This window comes from Asterias rubens, chromosome 8 (assembly GCF_902459465.1).
Source record: "Asterias rubens chromosome 8, eAstRub1.3, whole genome shotgun sequence".
Lineage (NCBI taxonomy): Eukaryota > Metazoa > Echinodermata > Asteroidea > Forcipulatida > Asteriidae > Asterias > Asterias rubens.
In genome coordinates, this window is record NC_047069.1 from 2,010,843 (window position 1) to 2,038,159 (window position 27,317).

General features: G+C 37.3%; 1 protein-coding gene across 4 annotated transcripts; it reads right to left on the reverse strand.

Annotated features, from left to right (window-relative positions):
• Nucleotides 1–1,058: 1,058 nt before the first annotated feature.
• LOC117293219 (dachshund homolog 1-like) lies at nt 1,059–27,317 on the reverse strand. Of its 4 annotated transcripts, none has more exons than XM_033775443.1 (9): nt 27,203–27,317; nt 15,863–16,204; nt 14,873–14,956; nt 11,515–11,793; nt 10,912–10,995; nt 5,981–6,148; nt 4,770–4,907; nt 2,529–2,622; nt 1,059–1,489 (listed from the first exon to the last, which is right to left on the reverse strand). In XM_033775443.1, the coding sequence occupies exons 1-8, from the start codon at nt 27,258–27,260 to the stop codon at nt 2,570–2,572; spliced, it is 1,206 nt and encodes a 401-aa protein (XP_033631334.1). In that variant the 5' UTR covers nt 27,261–27,317; the 3' UTR covers nt 1,059–1,489; nt 2,529–2,569. The 4 variants fall into 4 exon arrangements, with proteins under 4 accessions (XP_033631334.1, XP_033631332.1, XP_033631331.1 ...); XM_033775441.1 differs by having other exon boundaries at nt 5,990–6,148; nt 15,800–16,204; XM_033775440.1 differs by having other exon boundaries at nt 15,800–16,204.

A 27,317-nucleotide genomic window follows, 5' to 3' on the forward strand; every position in this document is an offset into this window, starting at 1 on the left:
TATGCATAGATTAAGAAAGTCTGCAGCCGATTTCACGAAACACTAGGATGAATCCTATCTCGAGTTAGGACGAGTAACTTAAAATGGGTTCAATGAATCCTTACTATGGATACAGAACTTAACTCGTCCCAATTCCTAAGATTAATCCTATTTAGGAAGAGTTTGGTGAAATCAACGGCTGGGGGAAATAGTGTTAAATACCCTGAGATATAAGAAGAATAATAAATAAATCAAAGTTGTTTATTTGGCTGTGGATCATGACTTAAGTTTTATATTTTGTTTAATACTTAGTTACCAGCAAGTGATGTCATACTGAACTCTTTTTGGAATGTTAGGGCTTAATCTCTTGATTGTAATTCATGTTTTAAGGTAACACACTTTCAATTGTTTTTTTAAATCAAATTAATCACATTACACTTGCACTATAAATTATGAAAACACAATAATACTATACAAATCCCATTACAATGCTGCTGAGTTTAAGCAGTTTGGCATCAACTAAAATAAATAAAAAAATATGCGATGTCCAATTTCTTGACAAGATTTCTTCGTCTACTTTGTACAATCTTACATGCATCTGGACTTAAGGTTGACGATAACCCTTAGTTTGAGTGCAATCCTGTGTTTTGATAAAAGCATCTCATCAATTACTCTTCATAATCACAGGTTTCTTACTCGGCTTTAACTTGTACTGTATTAGTCTCGTAGCAATCAGCAAACATAGTCTCCAGTATAAGGGAAACACTGCATCAAGTTCTGTTGGCTAGCTTTCTCCACTGGACACATTTGGTAATAGTGTCAAAGACCAGTATTCTCACTTGGTGTATCTCAACGTATGCATCAAATAACCCTGTGAAAACTTGAACTCAATTGGTTGTTGAAGATGCAAGAGAATAGTGAAAGAAAAAACACCCTTGATGCACAACAAATTATGTGCTTTCAGACGCCAAAGAAAAGGCTTCAGGCCTGAAGTCTTGGAATATTTGAGTGAGCAATAACCTCTTTCTAAAAAAACTAAGTTACTTAGAGGAAGCCGTTTCTCACAATATTCTGTACTATCAACAGCTCTCCATTGCTCTTTATCAACAATTATTTTGAGTCATTACCAATTTAAGTGTCCAGTGCCTTCAAGCTGATAAGTTTATAACTTTGACATCCATTATATATGTTATTCAGAAGTTACAAACAAAGCATTGAGCACGTGATCTTAAGTGCTCATATTGTTTTACTCAACCTGTAGTAGCAAGAGTAGCAGTGTAACGCTTTGTAAAAAACGCTACAAGCAGAGAGGTTGCTATTTATATTCACTCTGTTGCATGCTGTGAACTTCCATCTTCGTGACTATTTTATCGACTATTGACAGCTTGTAGTTGTTTGACAATGTTGATGTTCTTGTTGGTATGGTTGCATCTCATCCAACGAATGCAAATAATGTATCCTCCATTTTAAGCTGAGAACATTGCAGCGTGCTTGTAATAAAGCTGGGCATCTGTACAAAACAATAACAATAAAATAAAATAATACATTAATGAAGAGTTGAGGATAATATGAGGCAAAGGGTTTGCCTAGTTGACCCTATTTTTTACCACAAAACAATAAATAAAAAAATTATTTATGTTATCTTTGAACAGCTGAGTTCCTCACATCACAATTAGTCTTATCTTTTTGTTTTGACTGCCTGTATGTTGTTTTCTAGTAAACACTAATATGTAAATGCACAACAGAAAAAGCAGTTAGCTGGATTTGTTTTGCGTCACTTAAATTAGGTTCACAACACCCCTAAATGGGATTCGAACCCCCGACCTTTGCAATTCTAGAGCAGTGTCTTACCAACTAGACCACTGAGATTACCCGGTAGCTAGAGGCAGTTCGAATCCTATTTAAGCAGCGGGACCCGTCAGTTATAAAAAAGACCTGCAAATTCACAGGTGATTTATCACAATATTTTTCTGGGTGTAAGACATGCATGAAATGAAAGCATTAAAATGATGACCAAAGGAGACTGGTATGATGCTATGTATGACAGAATGGTGAAATAAAACACCTCATAATTAGAGCCTTACAATGAAAGCATTTGATGTCGAAGCAAATAATATCAAAAGTGAAAATAAAAACAAAGAGACAACTCCATGATCGAAATAAAATTAATATCAGTAAACTGAGATCCCCAAAATAACTTCTACTCAATAATCTTTACCAGCCAAATCTGCTGGAATATCTGGGGTGGATTTCACAAAGAGTTAGGACTAGTCTTATCTTGAGTTAGGACGAGTTACTAGTCCTAACTTAGGACTAGCCACACGTTTTTGATATCTTTTAAGACTAGTCCTAAGTTAGGACTAGTCCTAACTCTTTGTGAAATTGACCCCAGATGATCATAGAATTATTTGTACCAAAGATTAAGAAAAACAGGTTCTAAAAACAAGTTTTAAAGTTCCTTGGTTTTTAAGACTTTACTTCAACGATTACACAAACACACTCTTGGTATTCAATGACAATAAAATTAAGCGGTGCACATTAATGCTTGCCTTGTATTTGTTCTTTGCACAGCTTAACATCCAAAGCGTTTTTAGTAGTCCACACGTTTAATTCTTCCATCCTCCATTTCTTGCCAGCGATAATCTATGAAAGGAGTGAGGGATGTAGGTTTTCAATGATTTGAAATACCACTTAACTTTCATACACTCTAGCCTACTGTTTCAGTCAATCATACGGAGTTAGTGGGCAAGTTTATTGCATGCAGCAAAGAATCTTACACCCTTTTCAGTCAGGCGCTCCAGAGTAGCGGCAAACCAAACTCTGAATTAAGTACATGAAAAGTTTGACGTCTGAAACATTTAGGACCGACTGAACGCGCTAGAAGTCGAAAGATCCACTGTTGCAGTTGTTCGGAACGACTGGGCGTCTTGGTTTTAGACGTCGATCTTGTCATGAGATGAGCCTAATGTAAATGTTATGTTCAGTTCGCCTGTCTGAAACCAACATTGATTTCGGTCGATCTAGAGTCGCTCCTAATCTATTTGGTTTGGCGTGGCCCTGGCACACCTGTCTGAAACAGGGTGTTAGAGAGATGAGAAAATTGTTTGGCTTGGAAGAGAAATAAAGATGAGACTCCTGTCTGAAATATCAGCAAAGGCATTGTACTGATACTTCCCTTTCAAGAAAGTCCTGGATTGGGATCCTATTAGATTCTTATTGATTTTTCATCACTTCTATGATTCCTATAAGATTCTTATAGATTTTTCATCACTTCTTTGATTCCTATTAGATTCTTATAGGTTTTTCATCACTTCTTTAATTCCTATTAGATTCTTATAGATTTTTCATCTCTTCTTTGATTCCTATAAGATTCTTATAGGTTTTTTTGTGTAAGGGCTTGTATAGGTGTTAATGCAATGAAAAGCAATGGATGGTATGGAAGAAACCGCTCAGTGATGTCATCATTTGATTGAACATCACTGTATCCTAACAAGACATCATCAAAACCATCCCACTTAGAGCAACCTTGTTCCCAGGGGTGATCGATCTCGCCGCACCATATTTTCCCAGCATGCCTTGCTCGATCATAACCCCTGGAAGTGTAACTCCAAAATATCCAAATATAAGGGATATTACAATTAGTCCTGTGGTTGATCCGTTCTGTGTTGGGCGTTAGTCGCGCAAACGCTGGATGCGCTGTGTGTAATAAAAGTCATAAACTTGCCTTGGCGTTCAGTGTTGCGAAAAAAGAAGAAAGAAAAAAAAGTGAATACGTACATCTTTATACGCACGTGTTCGGCGTATAGAGCTTTTTGGAGACGCACGGCGCTTCAATTTTTGCGCGTATATGATAGCCAATCAAAGACACCGATCGGAGTTTCCCTCCCAGGGGTTAGAGACGTACACAGAGCTAGCGTGATACGGCGCGCTGCCCATGGTAGCGAGGTTGCACTTAGAGTACCTCATATACTAATCAAGTACATTGGCTTATTTTGTGGCAAATAAAAATGGATAGATAAGAACACCGCATGCATACAAAGCAATCAACCGCAGTGGAAAATTCCAGCTGAAACCAGTTTAACAGTCAACTAGTTTCAACTGGAGTCAACTGGTGTCCAACTGGTACCTGTTGGATTCAACTGGTAGCTCAACTGGTTGCAAAAACACCCCAGTTAAAACCAGTTGAAGGAAGTAGTTGCCAACTGGTTATATTGTGAGGAACCAGTTCAACTAGACCAGTTGGGACCAGTTCCAGTTAAACTGGTTTCAACTGGAACTTTCACCTGGAATGTATGAAAAATCAAGCTAAGTTCTCTCTGATAAATGTAAGAAGTGTAAAGCCATGGCCTAGTCTTAAAGACAGTGGACACTATTGGTAATTGTCAAAGACCAGTCTTCTCACTTGGTGTATCTCAACATATGCATAAAATAACAAACCGGTGAAAATTTGAGCTTGATTGGTCGTCGGAGTTGCGAGATAACTATGAAAGAAAATAACACCCTTGTCACACGAAGTTGTGTGCTTTCAGATGCTTGATTTCGAGACCTCAATTTCTAAATTTGAGGTCTCGAAATCAAATTCGTGGAAAATTACTTCTTTCTCGAAAACTACTCCACTTCAGAGGGAGCCGTTTCTCGATCACAATGTTTTATACCATCAACCTCTCCCCACTACTCGTTACCAAGTAAGGTTTTATGCTAATAATTATTTTGAGTAATTGCCAATAGTGTCCGCTGCCTTTAAGGATGGAATATAAGCGATAATGATTGCGCTAAGCAGAGTAACTTACATGCTTGGTCATGTTGGAATGGGACTGCTGCTTGTGGTGGTGGACTGAATGAAACTGGACTACCATCGGACCCGGGAGACTTCTTATCTACCTCACTCCGTGCAAGCCTCTCCTTCTCCAGTTCATGTGACAAAGACTCTGTTAAAAGAACATTACAGAATTGGTAAGAACTCGTCTAAGATCACAGATTTACATAAAACTTACACGGTTAATGATTATAAATGCTATATTACTGTACCTAAGTTGCATTGTTTTTATAACAGTATTACGGTGTTCACCATGCACCTTTTTGTCAATAGGGCTTCGATTCATATTTTGCCTATTTAAACTGGGGTACTTTTTCTGTGCAATTTTCTTATGATGTTTTTATTATAGCGCCCTCTCTAACAGGCTGGTCCTGGAGAGAGCGCAATATAAATTCAATAAATTATTGAGTAATAACTTTGTCTTTAAGATTCTTCACAAAGCTAAGCACAGCGGAACAGCAATTAAAAAAACAAAAACAATTATGCAAGTCGCCAGACACACAAGGTGTTTGATACTCAAGCTAGAGCCTGTAGGATGTACTGTTACTGTACCTAGATTGTTTGAATACGTACCACACTCACCATTGAGCACTCTGAGTGACTCTATTGAGTTCTGTATAGCAACGAGCCCTGTGTGTTTGATACTCAAGCTAGAGCCTGTAGGATGTACTGTACCTAGCTTGTTTGAATACGTACCACACTCACCATTGAGCGCTCTGAGTGACTCTATTGAGTTCTGTCTAGCAATGAGCCCTGTGTTTGATACTCAAGCTAGAGCCTGTAGGATGTACTGTACCTAGCTTGTTTGAATACGTACCACACTCACCATTGAGCGCTCTGAGTGACTCTATTGAGTTCTGTCTAGCAATGAGCCCTGTGTGTTTGATACTCAAGCTAGAGCCTGTAGGATGTACTGTACCTAGCTTGTTTGAATACGTACCACACTCACATTGTGCGCTCTGAGTGACTCTATTGAGTTCTATCTAGCAACGAGCCCTGTGTGTTTGATACTCAAGCTAGAGCCTGTAGGATGTACTGTACCTAGCTTGTTTGAATACGTACCACACTCCCCATTGAGCGCTCTGAGTGACTCTATTGAGTTCTGTCTAGCAATGAGCCCTGTGTGTTTGATACTCAAGCTAGAGCCTGTAGGATGTACTGTACCTAGCTTGTTTGAATACGTACCACACTCACCATTGAGCGCTCTGAGTGACTCTGTTGAGTTCTGTCGAGCAATAACAGCAGCTTCAGTCTCTCCTGGCATGCCGAGTCTCTTGCCGTGACTCATCTCAATCTGCTCTTGAAGACGTCTTCTTCCTTTCTTTTCTTTCTTCAATCTCTTCAAGATGATTGCTGGAAGTTAATAAATAAATCAAAAACATCATCATTAATATACATGCATTATAGCAGTTTCATTTACACAAGTCAACATTAAACAGCTACCTGAACGGAAATGGTATATTAACTTGCTTACCATGTTCACCATTTTAATGTAATTTTGGTTTGTGTACACTTCTGAATCTTAATCGTAATTATCGATTAAAAAATCAGGCCCCAACGTAAAGGTTTTGAAAAACTAAAAACACTTCTGACATCGACGGCGCGTGTCAATGGACAATGTCGCTGACGTAATTTGTGGGAGTTTGCTTTGTTATACCTCCACGCTGCAACAAAGCAGCTTTACAAATTGGAGCTCCCAACTATGACGTTTGAGAGTGGTTACGTAACGGAGCTTTTCGCAAATATCTAAGAAAGGCGCTGGATAAGGGTATTCAAAATGATTGTTTTTTCTTACACAATTAAAATTTGTTATAATCATATGACTTGATTCCCCCATTCATTTGAAAACATTTTAAATGAAATTCAGCAAAGTTCATGACTTGACATTTTCGTTCAAGCAGGTCTTTTAAAAGTAGTATAGTAGTGATATGCAATAATTAGTAGATTAAATACTCTAATTTAAACTCGTTGACTGGCCTTACACATGGGTCACAAAAAGCTCATTTCAGTTACCAATTCTAAATGTTAGTAAATTTAAGTGTCAAAACAAGCTGGTGATGTTTTGTAACTGTACAAGTGCTATGCTTTCCTCTTAATTCTAAGTTACTATAAATTTTGATTATTCTTTGACGCCTTAGTACAGCGCATTGAAGCTTTTGTAAAAGACACTTTATAATTGTTATCATTATTCATTACTATTCTCATTAAAGCAAAATTCTGTTGTGTTTAAGCGTAATTTGTTGACCTTAACGACTTTCGCATCCGATATCAAATTAATACTGACCTTAACTAAGTTCTATTTAAAAAAAGAAAGCCATAAGTGACCTATTGTGTCCATCAGCAACGTAATTAATTTCCACATGGTCTTAAAGCCAGTGGACACTATTGGTAATTGTCAAAGACTAGCCTTCACAGTTGGTGTATCTCAACATATGCATAAAATAACAAACCTGTGAAAATTTGAGCTCAATAGGTCATCGAACTTGCGAGATAATAATAAAGGGAAAAAAACACCCTTGTCACCTGAAGTTGTGTGCATTTAGATGGTTGATTTCGAGACCTCAAGTTCTAAACCTGAGGTCTCGAAATCAAATTCGTGGAAAATTACTCCTTTCTCGAAAACTATGGCATTTCAGAGGGTGCCGTTTCTCACAATGTTTTATACAATCAATCTCTCCCCGTTACTGGTCACCAAGAAAGGTTTTATGCTAATAAATATTTTGAGTAATTACCGATAGTGTCCACTGCCTTTAAAGACACTGGACAACTCTGGTAATTGTCTAAGACCAGTCTTGTGGTTTCTCAACAAATGCATAAAATAGCAAACCTGTGAAAATTTGAACTTAATTGGTTGTCCAGATTGCAAAATAATAATGGAAGAATAACACCCTTGATACACAAGTTAGAATTTGTACTTTCAGCTGCTTGAATTCGAAGGGCTCAATTCAAATATTTTAGTGAGAAATGAATTCTCCTAACGATGACTAGAGCAAACTAGTCGAAACGTTGAGACCAATTCAGAACTGACTCCGCGTAGTGCAGTTAATTATGATCCTATAAGCTAAAGTAGTAGTCCAGTCTAATTTCTATACCATCCGCCCTGGTAATAGTTAAAAAGCAGGACAGTTCTTTTCAGAACTGAGAAGTCTCCCGAAACCTCCGATTATCTACTCCGCGGCAGTAGAATAAAGCGTCCAGTGCCTTTAACTGACACACGTGACCGCAAATTGGATCATTTCATTTCAAATGACTCATGAACCAATTTACAGAAAATATGAACGTGATTCATATTCATTGAGAGCACAATCTCGAAGATGACAGATGATTTAATTCCTTCCAATCTACAGTAAGATGCCTGGCTACTATTTATCCTTTTGGTTCATGGCCACTTGTTTTAAAATTGTACTCTCTGGGAGTAGTTATACTAGCACAGATAGAGTACACAAAGCGAGAAGAGTTTAAAGGCACTGGACACTACTGGGCCCAATTTCATGGCTCTGCTTACCGCCGAATTCTGCGCTTACGATCATGATTCCCCGCTTACGTGCAAGCGCCGAATTTCTGCGCTAGCCTTGTAAGCGTATAATGCCTAGTAAATTGGAGTACGCACGCGCAGAAGCCAAAATTCGCCACTAACCCGTGAAATACGCTTGCCGTAAGCACAGAATTCCCTGCTTCCATAAGCGCTGATACCGTGCTTACGGTAGGCAGAGCCATGAAATTGGGCCCTGGTAATTACTCAAAGTGATTGTTAGCATAAAAACTTATTTGGTAACAAGCAATTAGCCTCTTTGAGGTATGGCAGACACTATAGGAGTGTAGTTTGGTGTGAGTGTATACAGACAAATTTACCCAAACCAAATAGTGTTGTAGTATTGTGTTCGCCATATCTTATTAAGGCTTATGGAGAGCTGTTGATAGTAAAACATTGGAACACTGGCTTCCTCTGAAGTAACAAAGCTTTTGAGGAAGATGAAGTTTCTCACTCAAATATCGAAAGACTTCAGGCCTGAACCTATTGGTAATTACTCAAAGTAATTGTTAGCACAAAAACTGACTTGGTAAGGAGCAATGGACAGCTGTTGATAGTATAAAACATTCTGAGAACAGGCTCCCTCTGAAGTAACGTAATTTTTTAGAAAATATAATTTCTCACTCAAATATTGAAAGACTTCAGGCCTGAAGCCTTTTTAAGATATCTGAGAGCACACAAATTTTTGCAACAAGGCATTTTTTCTTTCATTATTCTCTTGCAACTTTGATGACCAATTGAGTCCAAATTCTCACAAGTTTGTTATTTCATGCATAAATGTTGGGATACATCAAGTGAGGATACTGGTCTTTGACAGTTACCAAAGATGTCCAGTGCCTTTAAAGACAAACGGAAATTCACAATTTGTACGTTTGTAGGTTAAAACATCTTGTCCAATTGGCTTAAGGATCCTTCAAAGTCTCTATTACAATCAGGGCAATGGGCAATGTCAATTTATGTTGTTAATTCTTTCTGACTGTATGTCAACAATTAACTGCCAATCTTAAAAAGCCAGGAACGTCAATAAGCCATATAAACTTCTGACATGTAAAAACGTACTGAAACAATTACTCTTCATCATGTGTGTTATTTGTCACAGGATTTCGGACAAGATTGTGGGTATGTTCAATATGCTTTATCTAGTGTCGTCAAAGTGAACCAAGGAAAACACATGGAAACTGTTAAAGCCCGCCCTCTATAGTGCCTAGTTGATGGAACACTGTCAGATTCAATGAGTGAGAGACAAAAGCCAGCTTGCGACGGATTTCTGTCTGATACATCCCAGGTGTACCCCTCATCATAATTCTCATAATATCACAGGTATTTACCATTGACTGCTGGTTCTTATTTGTATGATATAGCGATACTTGATTACCAGACACTGGTTTGACCATAAATAACCTCAAAAACAGGAAATTGTCCCAATGTAAGTTTGTTTTACAAAATAGGTTTGTTTCAAACCCAGGTGGAAGTTTGCCAATGATGAAGAAAAAATCAAGGAACATGGAATAACTTCATTAGTGTATTTTGAACTTGTGAGTGGCAGGTAGATGTAAATAATAAAGGTGATGTATGCCATTGTAATGGGTTATCTCTTGTAAAACCTATTCAGGAATTCCTTTACTTCTTACAATAAGAATGTGCCAAAGGACCTCAGATATTACCATCAGCTTAACCTATTAATTTCAACAACTGCAACCTTGCAACTTTATATTATATATGATTTGAGGCATTGCATGGTGAGGTATCAATATATATTTGGTTTGCGGTAACACCATGTGTGTGTATCTACTTGCCAGGTAGATTTTGTTCTTTTGAGAACTTGTCTTACTTTATATTCTAATACAGCCGAGTAGATTTTCAGAATTCGAGAGACTTCTCAGTTCTGTAAAGAACCATCCAGTGCCCAACTTCATAGAGCTGCTAAGCACAAAAATTTGCTTAGCATGAAATTTCTTCCTTGATAAAAACAGGATTGCCAACCAAATTTCAATTCTTTGCATATTGTTTGTTACTGGTATTCAGGTGTTGTTTGCTTATCCTGAAAATCATGTTGAAATTTGGTTGGTAATCCGGTTTTTATCAAGGAAGAAATTTCATGCTAAGCAAATTTTTGTGCTTAGCATGTCTATGAAGTTGGGCCCTGCTCTTTAACTACAACCTGGGTAGATGTTAGAAAATCCGCCAAGACTATTGCTTTAGCTTATAGTGGATCGTTTTTAACTTCACTACCGTGAAAGTGAGTTCTTAATTGGTCGCAACGTTTCAACAAGCTTGCTCTAGTCATCGTCAGCAGACTCTTACAGTGTAATATATTTGTATTGATAGACAATTTCTTTGTCGAGCTTGCTTATTCTCCATGCCATAGGCCTACTTTACTTTCCAAGTATTTTCGATGGTGTAAATGACATTCTTAATCATTTCAGTTTTGCAGAAAGCTAAAGATATTGCAATATGGATTTAAACTGGGATGACAAAAGAAACGCTAATTGCACAAACATTCATCTAAGCTTCAAAATGCTGCACATTTGCGGCACCTTTCATGATGACATGAAGTATGAACAGACATTATTTGAGTTATTACCTAATCTCTTTTGTTCAGCAATCAATTGTTTCTCCAACGCTTCCCGTAGTTCTCTTTCTCTCAGCAGCTCAAGCCTTAATTCAGCTGTAAATCAAACAAACCATCATATTAGTTATTAAAACAAACTGCTCAGTATAAACTCCGCTTGATAAACATAACATCAAAAATGATTTCAAAACCACCAGGGCAAAAAAGAAATTTAAAAAAAGGGGAAAAAAACACTAAAAACGCTGGCTTTATTTTCTATTCCAAAATTATTAACATCAAGGGAAAAAAAAGAGGGAAATAACGAAAAATAAGTGAAGCCTTCTACTTAATTTAATATCAGTAAATAGAATTATGCTTACCAGAATAAGGTTACCAGCCAAACTACCATGTCACATGTTAAATTTGTGACTGGTATCCTGCTCATTTATGCTTAGCAGGCAATATTTTCTGCTTAAGCAGCTCTATGAAATTTGGCCCTGGTGCTCATCTAAAATTTTTCTCAAAAAAAGAAACTTGCTCAGCAATGTTTTCTGGATATTAAATTTGCTTGGGGATATTTTCTGCTAAACAGATTCATGAAATTGGGCCGAGAGCTTTTGACTGATTTGTAATTACCTCTTTCCAGATGGATATGTTTCTCTTGTTGTCTGGCGTTATCGGCAGCGACTTTCAGCAGACCCTGAATATTAGTGAGCAGCGTCTCGATAGATGAGGGTCCATGATGGCTCATAATCTCTCTGGCTGCTGCAGCATGATCCAAAGACAGACTGGTAGAGTTTGTGAGGGGATGAGAATGTACAGTGGAGTGGATTGGTCGTTCTCTTTCCGGTGAGACTGACGGGCAATGTGAGGACGATGTTCTAGAACTAGAAATGTCGACAGCCAGCAGACCATCTGTCAAAAAGAAAAAATAACTCTGGGTTTCAAAGATGAACACAATTAAACAGAATAATGACTATTCAAACTTTTAATTTGTTACGATTGTTAAAAAATCTATATAAAAAAATAACAAAATAAAAAAAATCTTAAAGTGATGCCCTTAAAGACATTGGACACTATTGGTAATTGTCAAAGACCAGTCTTCTCTCTTGGTGTATCTCAACATATGCATAAAACAACAAACCTGTGAAAGTTTAAGCTCAATTGGTCGTCAAAATTGCGAGATATTAATGAAAGAACAAACACCCTTGTCACAGGAAGTTGTGTGCATTTAGATGCTTGATTTCGAGACCTCAAATTCTAAATCTGAGGTCTCAATATCAAATTTGTGGAAAGTTACTTCTTTCTCATAAACTACGTCAATTCAGAGGGAGCCGTTTCTCACAATGTTTTATACTATTAACAGCTCTCCATTACTCGTTACCAAGAAAGGTTTTATGCTAATAATTATATTGAGTAATTACCAGTCGTGTCCACTGCCTTTAACTTTTTTGTTGTTAAGAATTTTGTAAGTCTCATAATAAAAATTAAAAAACATATGAAAGTAATTCCCTTAACTCAGAAGACTTGTGTTCAAGTTAGTTCCTTGTTTCAAAGATGACCAGAATTTGACTGAATAATGACTATTCAAACTAAATTTGCTTAGATTTTTACAAATCAGAAACATTTATAAGTAATACCCTGGAACACTTTAGAAATCAGCAGATTTTTTATTCAAGTTTAATCAATTTTTTTTGCCTTTGCGAAAGTCTCTGCTAGGGTCGAACGTCAGGCCATTAACTATTTTTTGCAAGATTAAAAGATTTGAATTTTTAAAAACAACACTATTTATAACTTGTAAGAGCAGGAAACATCTGAAAGTAAACACGCCTTCTGAACTCAGCAGACCTGTGTTCAAGTTTAAAACATTCAATTTTTTACAATATTTTGAACTTTTAAGAGCACTTTGCTCTTTAAAACCCCCAGCTTGGAGTTTCATCAATATTAAAATAGATATTTTGTTTTCCAAAATGGCAAGATTTTGAACACGTGTATTCTTAGAGAAGTGTGTCAGTGGTTTGGGGGGGGGGGGGTGACTTCGTAGAAGCAGACTGTTGTAAGTGAACAAATATCAACAGGAACTACGAGCCTGTATTTTATCCAGCTGGCCCTGATTCCTGTTTCAGACGCTACCAACCTGCTCGGTATTAAAGCCACGCCAACAGGTTTCCACAATAAGTCAGTTTAAAGGAGCAGGGGCCGTGTCAGCCCAATAATAACACAAACACTAAGAGTTTAAGACAGCATGATCCAATCCCATGGGCCCCATGCACCGCGATAAAAAACTAGCTTTGCGTTAAGGGGGAAATGACAGGCTAAAATCCCTCATCAGTAGCACACTGAGGCCATCGGTTGAAGCACGAGTGACAAGCTAATGCGCACCAATTTCCTGAATTGGCGACTCCTTTCCTCCCACTTAATAGCATTTCTGGTTTAGAGCAATGAAGTATGCAATTTACCAGTCAAACAACTGCTAAGTGTTTCTCTCTACAAGTCATGTCAGGTATTTATGAAGTCATGGAACGCCACGGTAGCTCTGGAGTGGTGTAATGAGGGCGGGCTACTACAGTTGTAGTCGTTGATAAAAACTTGCTAACTCACTCACAATCGCTTGCCCTTAGGGGGTGTCATGTACAAAAATACACCCTTGTTCCACAAACAATAAAAGGTTTCCTGTTTTTCTGTTGGTTGAGCAGCAGTTCCTTGAAGCAGATAACATAGGTGGGTGCTTTTTGACAGATGTTTTCCTGATCTTTTTTGTTTCTTCCAGCCTTGCAAATAATCTTTCTTTCCACAAAGACGCAACTGTCCTTTATCATAACTTCCTCTGGCCTACAAGTGTGTCTGTGCATAAGTGTGTACGTATGATTCTATTTTAGTCACATTAAACTAGTTTTTTTTCTAAAAACCTTTACCTTAGACGAATTTATTGCATTATTTTGTGATGTTCATGCAACCTGCTAAAAGCAGCTGAAACTAACAATTCTCATGCTTTCAATTTGATATGTATATGAACATGAGCTAATTTACAAATATTGACTTGTTTTCATTAGTGCCTGATGTTATGTTAAAGGCAGTGTACACTATTGGTAATTACTCAAAATAATTATTAGCATAAAACATTACTTTGTAACGAGTTATAGGGAGAGGTTGGTAGTTTGAAACATTGTGAGAAACGACTCCCTCTGGAGTGATATAGTTTTTTGAGAAAAAAGTCATTTTCCACGAATTTGATTTCGAGACCTCAGGTTTAGAATTTTAGGCCTCGAAATCAAGCATCTGAACGCACACAACTTATGTGTGACAAGGGCGTTTTTTCTTTTATTTTTATCTCGCAACTTTGACGACCAATTGAGCTCAGATTTTCACAGGTTTGTTATTTTATGCATATGTTGAGATACACCAAGTGAGAAGGACTGGTCTTTGTCAATTACCAATAGTGTCCAGAGTCTTTAACGCATCAAAAACGTTTGGAAATGTTGTAGTTTTTTTTTCTGTTTTTTTTTCTTTCCTTTTTTAGCCTTTGAAAAAACTCTGCTATAAAACGTCAGGCCATCAACTTTTTTTTCAGAACTTTTGAAAGTAACTGTAATAGGTTTGTGGTAGTTAGAAATGCAGTTTACTCGTAAGAGAGAATCGTTTTCAGTGAAAATTTGTATAAAACCATTGTGTTGGACAGTTTGCCTTTTGAACTTTGGTACCAAGCATGAACAAAGTAGAAATCTTAGATCATGCAAATGTGTCGTTATTTTAATCATGGTAAGTTTTATAAATAGGTTGTTCTATGGACATTGTTATGTTGATACCGCAGAAAACAAGTTAATATAAAAAAATGAATGTCACAATTTGAAACATTTTCGCAATGATTAGGTGTATTTTTCCTAAACCATTTTAATAACTGCTTTTAAAATTGGAATTGGAGCATTCAACAGTGATTAATATTCAAATTGGGCAATATATTAAGCTGATAATAAATTGAAATATGGTTTCTTACTGATATGAGCGCTGGACTTGGAATGATTATTGGCATGAGAATGAACTGATGGTGAGGATGTGGGGATGTCATCTCTGGCGTTAGCTGTAAACAAAAATACCAACAAAGGATAAACAGATTAGAAACAATATCATAAATCGTTGCTTAAAGACACTGGACACTATTGGGAATTGTCATCGACCAGTATTCTCACTTGGTGTATCTCAACGTATGCATCAAATAACAAACCTGTGAATTTGGGCTCAATTGGTCATCAAGTTTGCAAGAGAATAATTAAAGAACAACACCCTTGTTGCACAACTTTGTGGGCTTTCAGATGCATGAGAAAAGTTTTCAGGCCTAAAGTCTTCTTAAATTGGGTGAGAAATCACCTCTTTCTTAAACTTTGTACTTTAGAGGGAGCTGTTCTCACAGTGTTTTATACTATCAACAGCTTCCCATTGCTTGTTACCAAGTCAATTTTTTGCTAACAATTATTTTGAGTAATTACCAGTTTAGTGTCATGTGCCTTGAATACTCATCAATCCAATCAAAAACTTCTTTTTGGAAACTTGTTTATTCCCTTTTTGTTCCATTAGCTCAAAAGAGGGCTTTCCCATCATAACTTATCAAAACTTTGCCCCAAAATAAAACCATGAAAAAAATTAGGGGTTTTATTAGAAATGATTTTTAATTACTAAAAACAGGGGCCGATAATGGTGGGCCTTCATATATCTCGTTTATGGAATCCATAGAAAATAGTTACTAAACTATGATTCCTTAGTAAAAGAAAGTTGTTCCTGACTTGTTTGTGTGCCATTTAAAAAATCCAGAGAAACTAGTGACTAAAATGTGATTACTTAAAAGTTACAGAAAGTTGTTTTTCTGATTTGTCGGTGTGCCTTATAGTGAGTGGTACTGCAAAGTTTGCCATCGCATAGTGCATACCTAAGCTTTGTTCCATGGCAGCCATTGCTCTCTGATGTTTGGTATCCACTTCTTTAACCTCACCATTAAACTCTGAATCGCCGTGTGGCGACCCCATCCCTCCTCCTCCTCCGCAGGAATGATCGGTCCGCGGCGAGATGCTATCTTCATTGTCCGTTCCTGGGTGATCGCCGCTACCTGACGACGACTTGCTATTAGGGCTCCCTAGGCTGTTCTGAATTGACGATGCACTACCAATGAAGTTGCCGTTTGTGTAGATAGATGGAGATGAGATGTGATGGGCAGCGAAGGAGCTACTTGCGACAAGTGCAGGGTGTGTAGTCAACAGGTAGGGTGAGTTACCGGCCATCAGGCTCTCGTAACCATTGAAGGGTAGGTGGGCTTTCAGGTTGGCAAGACCAACTCCTGTCAATCAAAACACCACAAAAACAAGGTTATTAATAATAATAATAGTGGCTTCTTATATAGCATGTATCAAGCCCAGTTCATACTTCCTGCGAATGCGAATGCAATGCGAATTTAATGTGAACTTGACGTCACAACTCTGTTCTCGATGCGATATTTGCAGGAGAGTTGAGCACAACTCAACCCCTGCGAATTATTCCTTGCGAATTTGTGACGTCAACATTCGTATCGCATTCGCATTCGCAGGAAGTATGACCCAGGCTTCAGTCAGTGGCGCTCAAGGCGCTTTAACATACATTATTTTACTGCAAGGTATGTGGGACGTAACGCGTGAATTATGAGATCTACTCCTTCTACAAAGCACCATGTGATGGTTTACAAGGTGCTGTGGCGCAATATGCTGCCAACCAAACCAGGAACACCGCGGCAAACCCCTTCTATTTCCGATAAGTGCACTGGGTTCTTTTACTTGCGTTACACAACATTCAGGACCAACGGCTTTACGTCCCATCGGAAGGCGGAAAAATACTTGTGTCAGGGATAAAGAATATTGATTTTGGTTTTACCCATAAACACCGAAATGTGTTAGCACTGTATACTCCGTACTTTCTAGTGGTCTAGTTGAAGACTAGATCGCCTCCATCACAAAGGTTATGGGTTCGAATGTCACCCGAGTTATATGCCTGTGATTTTTTTGCACAGAGCTCGGTAAAGTTCTGAGGAATAATTCAACTCCTGCGAAGTGTTTGCAGCGAAAATGGAGCTGTGATGTCAAAATTCATATCGCATTTGCAGGAAGTATGAACCGGGCTTTAGAATTTGGACTAAGACAAAAACAGTGTGTAGTATTTTTATAACTTAGACAGTAACAGACTAGACTTCCGACAAGCTAAATGACTATGCAAAAAGTGAAGAAATACCCACTATACCATCATGGAATTTGGGACAATCAAGTTTAGTCAATGAATAACAACCGGTGAGTCTTTTAACCAAACTGACATAAAAAAACATTAATAGAACAATACTGAAACAGATGTCAAAACAATCGTATAAACAGCTAAACTGAACTCATCAAGCGTTTTTTTTTCTTCAACAAATTTCTTTCTCTGGATTCATGAGTAAATTACAGATTATCTGCAAACCTGCGCCAACTTTCATAGAGCTGCTTAGGCAGAAAATATTGCTTAACAACTCTCTGCTAAGCAGAAATGGTTAGGATACCAATCACAAATAGTTAACATGACTAAACTAGTTTGGCTGGAAACCTTATTCTGGTAAGCATAGTTGTTCTGCTCCAGCAGCTCAATGAAGAGAAAATGTTTACAGATTGAGCTCAAAACCTGTGCCAATCGGATTATAACGATGAAGTGTTTTGTAGCAGAGTGTTGTAGATAATGAACATTGTTAGTTTTGTGCTTTGGTGTTCAGGTGTGTCAAGTACTGCGTATTTATATTTTCTTTAAAGGGAATCCTGACATCAAGGGCTTTCAAATTTTGTGAGTTCTTTTAAACGGATGTATTAAATAATTAAAAAAAATTAAAAAAACTGTTGAAATAAGAAAAAAAAAGGTACACTTTATAAAAAGGTACATAAAAAAAAATTGGTAGGATTTGAAACTATGCATGGTGGAAATACGATATGGAAAGGTTTGAAAAGAACTGTTTCGATCAACTGGACGTTTCAATCCTTATGCCAAGTTGAAACCAACGGTTCTTTTCAGAACCACCCCAACTCATTTAGAGATAGTCAATACATAGTGTTACCGCACACCTTCCATATTATATAACAAACATTCTCATGCTTTTTTTAAACTTAATGAGTTGATATAATATTTGATTTCTTAAATAATATAGGCCTGAAATAACACTGAGGCGCCGGTCTTCAGTTGCCCTGGTCTTGGCCTTTGTGCCCCTTCAAAATTTGGGACATAGGCTTTTTAATATGTTTTTTATAAATATATTTTTATATTTATACAATTTTAAAAATTTAATGTGTTTGTAGTTTGCTGGGCACCTCTGAAAAACAGTGTCTCAGGGTAAAAAAAACAAAAAAATGGAAATGCCCTTTGGAAAATGAAAATGGCCTTGCTTTAAAGATGAAATTCCAGGCAAGATATGATTGTTCACACTAAAGTACAATGTTAGATCCCCATTAACGACCAAGTCCCTTTCACAAAAACACAAGATCAAAGTGTTGAATTACACTGCTACAATGTCTTCGTCGAGTACCTCATATTTAATTATCATCCCTACGAAAGTGTATTGATTGACTGTGCTCATAAGCACTCTACACTCTTAATATTGCCTCCGGCATATGTTACTTTTACAATGACTTTGTATATGACAACCCATCAATCTACTGCTCGGAAAATCAATAATCAATTAGGAAGAAAAACCAACCTGACTGAGTGTGAAGTAGTTGAGTTGATAACATCAATTGTTCACGATGACTAAGAACTAAAGAGTAGGAATATAATTTCATAATTATGACTATAATGATTGGCTCAACCTTGATAGCACAAAGGATCGGCTAATGATCCAGCTAAACACAAATGGTAGTCGGACAATAAATATGAACGCTACTCTATCCAGGCTGATGGAAAATAAAAACCAATTACGCTGTTCTTTAAAGGCAGTGGACACTATTGGTAGTTACTCAAAATAATTATTAGCATAAAGCCTTACTTGATAACGAGTAATGAGGAGAGGTTGATAGTATAAAACATTGTGAGAAACGGCTCCCTCCGAAGTGACTTGTTTTTTTGAGAAAGAAGTAATTTTTTATAAATTTGATTTTGAGACCTCAGATTCAGAATTTGAGGTCTCGAAATCAAGCATCTGAAAGCACACAACTTCGTGTGACAAGGGTGTTTTTTCTGTCATTATTATCTCGCAACTTTGACGAACAATTGAGCTCCAATTTTCACAGGTTTGTTATTTTATGCATATGTTGAGATACACCAAGTGAGAAGACTGGTCTTTGACAATTACCAATAGTGTCCAGTGTCTTTAAGGTGCTTATATGTACATTCTCTTATCCCTTAAGCTCGGTTCATACTTCCAGCGAATGTGAATGTGATACAATTTTGACGTAACAAAATTTGCAACGAATAATTCACATCAGTTGAACAGTGCCGTACTCCTGCGAACAGTCACTGCTTCGCATTCGTTGGAAGTATGAACCGCGCTTCATTCTCGGTCAAAATCTTACTCTGTTCCTGACAAATAAAATGCATTGTCTAACTTTGTAATGCCCAACCTTATCTCTAAAAATAGTTCATAAATTTCAGGCTAGGGAGTGACCTACAGACAAGAACCGTAGACCGACTGTGGTATTGCAGCCAAGGAGATGTCCTGTTCCCTTAAGATGTCACTGTGATCTCTCTTTTTTTTTATGGGAGGAAACGTTGGATTTGCAGCATTAATTAACCCGATGGGTCGTTCAGAGTTTCTAACATTTTCCAGGCCACACAGAAAAATAATACTTTCCAAGACTTCCCTTCAACTCCTGTCACTATAAGACACCTGAATAGGCGAGGCGAGTCCAGACACAAAAGGAGGGAGGCAATAAGGCGATCACCTCCATGCCCCCTTGTCATTGCCTTGATGCCCTTGAAATGCTCAAGTAGAAATTTACAACTCATAGGGTGCCCTTTACACCAAGGAGAAAATGCCTTGGTGCCCTTGCCCTTTTCAAAAACGAAGTATACAAGCCTATATTGAGTAGCAAGGTGTGACTTTTGGGTTCTAGCAACCGATATATTTTGTGTCGCATTTTGCTTTGCTGTTACAAGAGACTTCATTCACTGAATATTAATGATTTTCAGGTTTGTTGTGGGGTTTGTAAGTGTATTTTAACACAAAATACATTCATGGTGTGTAAAATAAATTGACAAATTAATTTCACTCAAAACAACTAGACAAACTTTTTGGTTTTTGTTTTTGTTGCTGTGGGGTTTGTAAGTGTATTGTTAGGTACCGAGTGCTTTGATCACCCCTAGGGGTTTGATGAAGCGCTGTATAAGAACCTAGTATTATTATTATTAAAATACATTCATTGTGTGTCAAATATGTCTTCTTAAAAAGGTGTGTTTCATCAAGACGCCAAGTATCCTGTGGGGAAAGCTCATGAAGTCCAATTAAAAACCAACAAATAACTTTCTCTTTGTCGACTTGTGATATTTCGCAGTAGTGTAATCTTGCAACATACTTAGAATAGCAGTGCCCTGCCATGATTCTTGATTGGTTTTCTGTAGTTTGAAGGATTCCATATCTTCAACATTCCGGTCATTTTGTAATGTTTGGATATAAATGTAGGCTTATCAGGAGACTAATTATGAGTCGGGATGGCTTACAGGTCAGGCACCCTGTAGAGAACAGTCCAACACCATCTGCTGGTTTAACTCATTCACACGTTTCATTCCTCTTTCTCTCTTCGAGATTGTTGATCTTTTTGAGATCATTTCATGGAATTCTTGGGATATAAAGTGCCATTCCAGCCGAGGTCAGATGCTGTGTGCAGGATACCAAGCTGTCATCATCTATTGTTATTGAGCCAATGCATTCTTACTTCCAAGGACTTCTATGCCCATTGATTTGTAAAAACAAAATAAATTTGTGTAAAGTAAAAAAAAACTATTAAAAAAATGCACAAATACCTTAGTAGTAGGTCTAAGTAAAGCTTATGACAACTTGGTAAGCGTTATTTGATATGTCTACACCCCTTCTAAATAACCTTTGTATTTTTGTTCTTTGATTATTTATTATGGATTTAACTACTTTGTTTTTCTTTCTAATAATAATAATAATAATAATAATACCATTTATGTAGCGCCTTTTCCTAAGGTTACAAAGCACTCAGAGAATGACAGGAAAAAACAAAAAAAAGGAATGCAAACAAAAACCAAGAGGAAAACCACGACTAGGCAAAGCTAGCAGCATTTAGCCAAGAAAGTCCCGCGCAAAGCCTGTCTCTCTTTGACTAGAACTGCAGGCCAAGCAAAGCGAGATTTACTGATTGAAAATGAATGTTTTCAGAGACCTTTTGAACATGGTAACAGAGCTAGAACTTTTGGTTGAGTTTGGAAGGGAATTCCACATCCTAGGGCCTGCAACTGAAAATGCTCTGTCTCCTGATTTTCTGATTTGCAGTCAATATTTATATAGAGTATAAAGCTATGACAATACGATAAGTCTTATTTGATATGCCGACACCCCTAATAAATATTGGTGTTTCGTTTTATGATGATTCATTAAGGTTTTAACTTCTTTGCTTTTTTCTTTTAGTCAATTTTGATAAAGTAAAGTTGTGACAATTACAAGCCAACTCTTATTGGTACGCCTAACCCTTAAATTATCTTGGTATTTTTAGGTGTGTTTTTTTAATGATATTTGTTACGCTTTTGACTACTTTGTTCTTTTCTGTCAGTCAATTTTGATAAAGTAAAGTTGTGACAATAACAAGATAAATCATAGATATAGGTAATATATTTAAAGGCCTTGACACGTTTGGTAGTAGTCAAAGACCAGTATTCTCACTTGGTGTATCCCGACATATGCATAAAATAACAAATTTGTGAAAATTTGGACTCAAATGGTCACCGAATTTGCAAGAGAGTAATGAAAGAAAAAAATACCCTTGTTGCGTTACTTTGTGTGCTTTCAGATACCTAATAATTATTTGAGTGAAAAATTACCTTTTTCTAAAAAACTACGTTAATTCGGAGGGAACCATTTCTCACAATGTGTTATACTATCAAGAATTTCTCCATTGCACGTTACCAAAATAAGTTTTTATGACAATTATTTTGCGATATGACCAATAGTGTCCAGTGCCTTTAAGCGGGTAGGGCTTAGCCCTACACAAACATGTGTAAAAAGTGTTCATAGGCAAGTGTTAATTAAAAGGTGTTTCTCTCAGTATTAAAAACCCACTTGCTCCGACAGCGTTACAGACGATGTTCTCAACTAACTAACAGCCCCTTTCACACGAGAGCAATTTAGCAAGGGTCCCTTGCTAAATTGTAGCATGGTTGTAATTTTGTACAAAATGTACTTCGTGTGAAAGGACAACACTTTTTTTTCTACTGTCCAAGTTCTCTTGCAAAATCTTGTCAAACATTGCTAAATTTTTACGGCCATGCTAAAATCAAGCAAGGTACCCCAGTTAAATTGCTGTCGTGTGAATAGCACTTAACAGTTGGTGAATCAAATTTATGTCTGACACATTCATTTTTGTTTTCAATGTCCAACTTGATTAAAATGTTGAGTTGTATTAACATTGCTACATGTGTCTTTTCCCAGAATGAAGCATTTGTCCTAACCACTGAAATCTCTGGATGAGTAATCAGATTACTTAAACAGGAAATCCCTAATGCTTTACTAAATTAAAATTGACATCAAATATCTTTGCTGATGACTTAATTTAACCATTCAGCAAATAGAAAAGATATGCATTCTAAAATGTTACCTACAAAAAGCCCAATTCACTGTGTTTCCTTTCTGATTAGTAAATCCCTAACAGTAGTTTGAATGTGGTTAATTTCGTCAAATAGTTGGAAGGTCAACTCAAAGCACACAGGCCTTGGGTTGATTTCACAAAGAGGTAGGACTAGTCCTAACTTCGAACTAGTCCTAACTTAGGAGTTAAGACTAGTCCTGGGAGATACTAAAAACTTAAGGCTAGTCCTAGGTTAGGACGAGTAACTCGAGATAAGACTAGTCCTAACTCTTTGTGGAATCCACCCCTGGACTAACCATAGAGTAAGGACTAACATAATGAACATGTAGGAACTAAGATGAGACATCATTTAGAACAAAGTCCTAACTTTGTTACCCTTCGACCAGACACCCAAACAGGTATCCGACACAAATACCTGTTAAACATGATTTCCGATATGCATGGCATAAATCAAGCATGGGTCACTGGCTCAAGTTAGACACGTTTAAGAACGTATTGAGAACGAGATTGGCATTGCTCCTGTTGAGTGTTTGTTTTAAGGCCACACATGTGGATTTTTATTAATATCCATCATCCTCAAGTGGAAATGTCTGGCCTTCCTGGTGGTCAGTCATCTACAAATCACTATCTACACTGTCACTCTTTGATTCATGCCGTATTTCCTCAACATTCAAAAAAGTGCCAGACAGGTTCCAGCTTGCCTTAAAAGGTTGTAGAGATGACCCCCCCCCCCCCCCAAAAAAAAAGGGGGGGGGAAGGTGGATCTCCTTACCTCAATTGTTTCTTAGAAATATTTGATAGATTTTGTTTAAATATAACTATATTATTCTTTTTGGTTTTACCCATCTACACCGATGTGTGTCAGCACTGTATACTCAGTACTTTCCCGAGTCCTGTGATAAAATATATATACTATTCGGCTGGGATTCGAACCCATGACCCTTGCAATTCTTAAGCAGTGTCTTAACAAAATAGACTACCGAGATTGCCTGGTAGCTAGAGGCAGTTCGAATCCTATATTTTAGAAGAGAGTACCAAAAACAATTTAATAGATTGAAATTAAATATCGTTTGAAAAAAACAAACAATAGAAGGTTTATGTAAAGCAACTTTTAATGAATGTTGAATCTCTAATTTTTTTCTGTAATGGATGATTCGCTTACTTTCCATTCAAATAATATTTCTTGAACAAGTAAGAAAATAGAATTAGCTGTGAAACCTAAAGGACCTATGATACACATAAATAGTTAATGGCCTGACATTTCGACCCTAGCAGAGTCTTTCTTGAAGGCTAAAAAAACGCTTTGCATTTATTTAACAAGTGCAAAGCCTTTGATCTGTTTTCTACAATTACGTAGGCCTACTATCAATGTTTTTGTTGGCAATATTGACTATAGTTTTTTGATTGACACTGTGTATTATTAGACATTTATAACCTCAATTAATTCTAATCAGCCAGCTTTTATGTAAACAAATGCAATATAACAATATCATTACAGATGGAAAACAAAAACATTCCGTAATTACAAATGCTTCCATAGAAATAATACACATTAATTTCTGATGTCCATTGACAAGCTTTCAAAACTCTTGTTAGTGCATTCAATTCCATTAATAAATCCTCCATTATAAATTGCCGTTGAGACAAAGTAAAGGTAAAAGAAAACAGTGCAATCAGACTGTTTTGAAGATACTCAACATATTTGCATTTGATTTAAAGGCACTGGACACTATTGGTAATTACTCAAAATAATTGTTGGCATAAAAACTAACTTGGTAACGAGTAATGGAGAGCTGTTGATAGTATAAAACATTGTGAGAAACGGCTCCCTCTGAAGTAACGTAGCTTTTTGTGAAAAGGGTAATTTCTCACTCAAATATTGAAAGACTTAAGCTGAAGTCTTATAATTATTAGGTATCTGAAAGCACACACATTTGTGCAACAAGGGTGTTTTTTCCTTCATTATTCTCTTGCAACTTTGACGACCAATTGAGCCAAAATTTTCACAGGTTTGTTATTGTATGCATATGTTGGGATACACCAAGTGAGAAGACTGTACCCAAGACTGTGTCTTTAAGGAGCTGTACCCAAGAATCAACAGCAGTTCTCGGAGCAGACGATGTACTTCCTCCTTCACCCCTCATCCCTAAAGCAATTATTTTGCGGGAAAATTGAAGTGTTGAAAATTTCTGCTTGTCTAAGTCCATTACATGAGACATGTAAATCATACACTATGTAAGAGGGCAGTATGATCAAGTGTATATCTAGTTTGAGATGGTTGGACTCTGATCTAACAACCAAGACAGCATCAGACGCTGACCTTTAAAGAGCCAATAAAGGATGATCTCAATTTTTCAACTATTACCTTTTTATGGCCAAATAGACATCGTAGATACCGGTTAACAACCATTTTACTCTCAAAATTTGCATTTAGTAACTCGAGTCAAAAATGCACCCAGCCGCGCGGCTTTTTCAGTCGAGAGTCAAAAACGGCTTGTCTATTATAATGACCTCTTGACGCCAGTGACGATATTCCCCTAATTGGGTGTGAACACAGTTCTCCAACTTTGGCAAACTGAGGGCGCTATTTTCCACACCAAATAGCCGCCACTGACGCCACGAATCCTTTGTCGTGCAGGTTTGTTTAACCCCGGGTTTTTCAGAAATTTGGCTAGAAGCGTTCTGTAGAATAACCATTTTTACCATGTTTTAAAATAGACTTGTTATATTTTTTTAATGTTTCCTATGGACTGCAGCTATAAGAAAACTGTAATATCTATATATTTGAGATCATCCTTTATTGGCTGTTTAAAGGCACTGGATACCTTTGGTAATTCTCAAAGACCAGTATTATCACTTGGTGTACATGTATCCCAAAATATGAATAAAATAACAACTTTCGACTCAATTGGTCATCCAAGTTGCAAGAGATCAATGAAAGAAAAAAACACTCTTGTAGCATATTTGTGTGCTTTCAGTTCTGAAGTGAAAAATTACTCTTTTCTCAAAATCTATGTTACTTTTCAGAGGGACTATTTCTCACAATATGTTGTACTATCAACAACTCTCCATTGCTCGTAATGGCAATAATTATGTTGAGTAATTACCAAATGTCCAGTGCCTTTAAAGACTCTGGACACTATTTGTAGTTGTCACAGACCAGTCTTCTCACTTGGTGTATCTCAACATATGCATAAAATAACAAACCTGTGAAAATTTGAGCTCAATTGGTCGTCGAAGTTGCGAGATAGTACTGAAACAAAACAACAACCTTGTCACAGGAAGTTGTGTGCTTTCAGATGCTTGATTTCGAGACCTCAAGTTCTAAATCTGAGGTCTCGGAATCAAATTCGTTGAAAATTTCTTCTTTCTCGAAAACTACTCCAATTCAGAGGGAGCAGTTTCTCACAATGTTTTATACTATCAACAGCTCCCCATTACTCGTTACCAAGTAAGGTTTCATGCTAATAATTATTTTGAGTAATTACCAATAGTGTCCACTGCCTTTAAGAGTTGCAATTATGTGTTTGCCATTCATTTGTATGTTCTGTAATGCTTTGTTTTTGACAGTATGGAAATAAAATAAAATGTGAATTGAATTTAATTTGGTTGTTGGTCTTAAACTCTCTCATGTAACATCAAACGCCCAGGTACAGTGTGTCAACCCTGTACGCTTCGGGTTTTTTTTTAAAGCAAGGGCACCAGGGCACTTCTCCTTTGTGAAGGGCATCCTATATGGAGACAAAAGGCTAGGATTGATCCATAGAGTTATATATAAGAACTAGAGGGCGTACTGGTCTATATCCGCGCCCCGGCACGCGCGCAGGCGGCCATTTTCTAAGTTGACAAAACAGCCATCTCACAGCGTGTGTTTGTGCGGCCATATTGTAAGTTGAACAAACACCATCGCATGAGCGTTAAATTAAAAAAAACTCCAACGTGTATTTCATATTCAACCCGCGTACAGAATGGCGCGCTTGTCATCTTGCGGTCCCGTCGCATTTGTGCAAGCAGCATCACTAGTGCGCCCTCTAGTTCTTATATATATATCTCTATGGATTGATCCTATCTTGAGTTAGGACGACTAACCGTCCTAACTTTGGATGGGTTCAATGCGTCCTAACGTCTTTGGATACGGCATTTAACTCGTCCTAAGTCCTAAGAGTAATCCTAAGTTAGAAAGAGCTTGGTGAAATTGACGCCAGGGGCATGGAGGCAATCGCCTTTGTTGACTCCATCAAGTATAAGGCATGGGTCCAATTTCATAGAGATGCTAAGCACAAAAATTTGCTGAGCATGAAAGTTTTGCCTTCATAAAAACAGGATTACCAACCAAATTTCCACGCGACTTTCAGGATAAGCAAACAACAGCTGAATACCAGTAACAAGCAATATGCAACAAATGCAAATTTGGTTGGTAATCCTGTTTTTATCAAGGAAGATATTTCATGCTCAGCAAATGTTTGTGCTAAGCAGCTCTATGAAATAGGGCCCAGGTGTTTTTCTTGTACCCTAGCTACTGAGTCATGTTAGCTTACCATTTTCAATCTTGGGTTTTTTCAGTGGATCAGCTCCGTGTCCCAAGCCATGTAACATATGAACAGTCTGTGAAAGAGAAAGAGGCAGGCTGCGCTTTGGTGGTCTGCCCGGACG

Excerpts from the sequence above, each read along its gene's own strand:
- LOC117293219 (XM_033775440.1), bottom strand. The coding sequence starts at position 27,260 with ATGTTACATGGCTTGGGACACGGAGCTGATCCACTGAAAAAACCCAAG. Across the intron at positions 16,205-27,202 it reads AAAACCCAAGATTGAAAATG|GAGTTGGTCTTGCCAACCTG; the intron begins GTAAGCTAACAT and ends TTTGATTGACAG. Across the intron at positions 4,908-5,980 it reads AGCGCTCAATGGTGAGTGTG|AGTCTTTGTCACATGAACTG; the intron begins GTACGTATTCAA and ends TTCTTTTAACAG.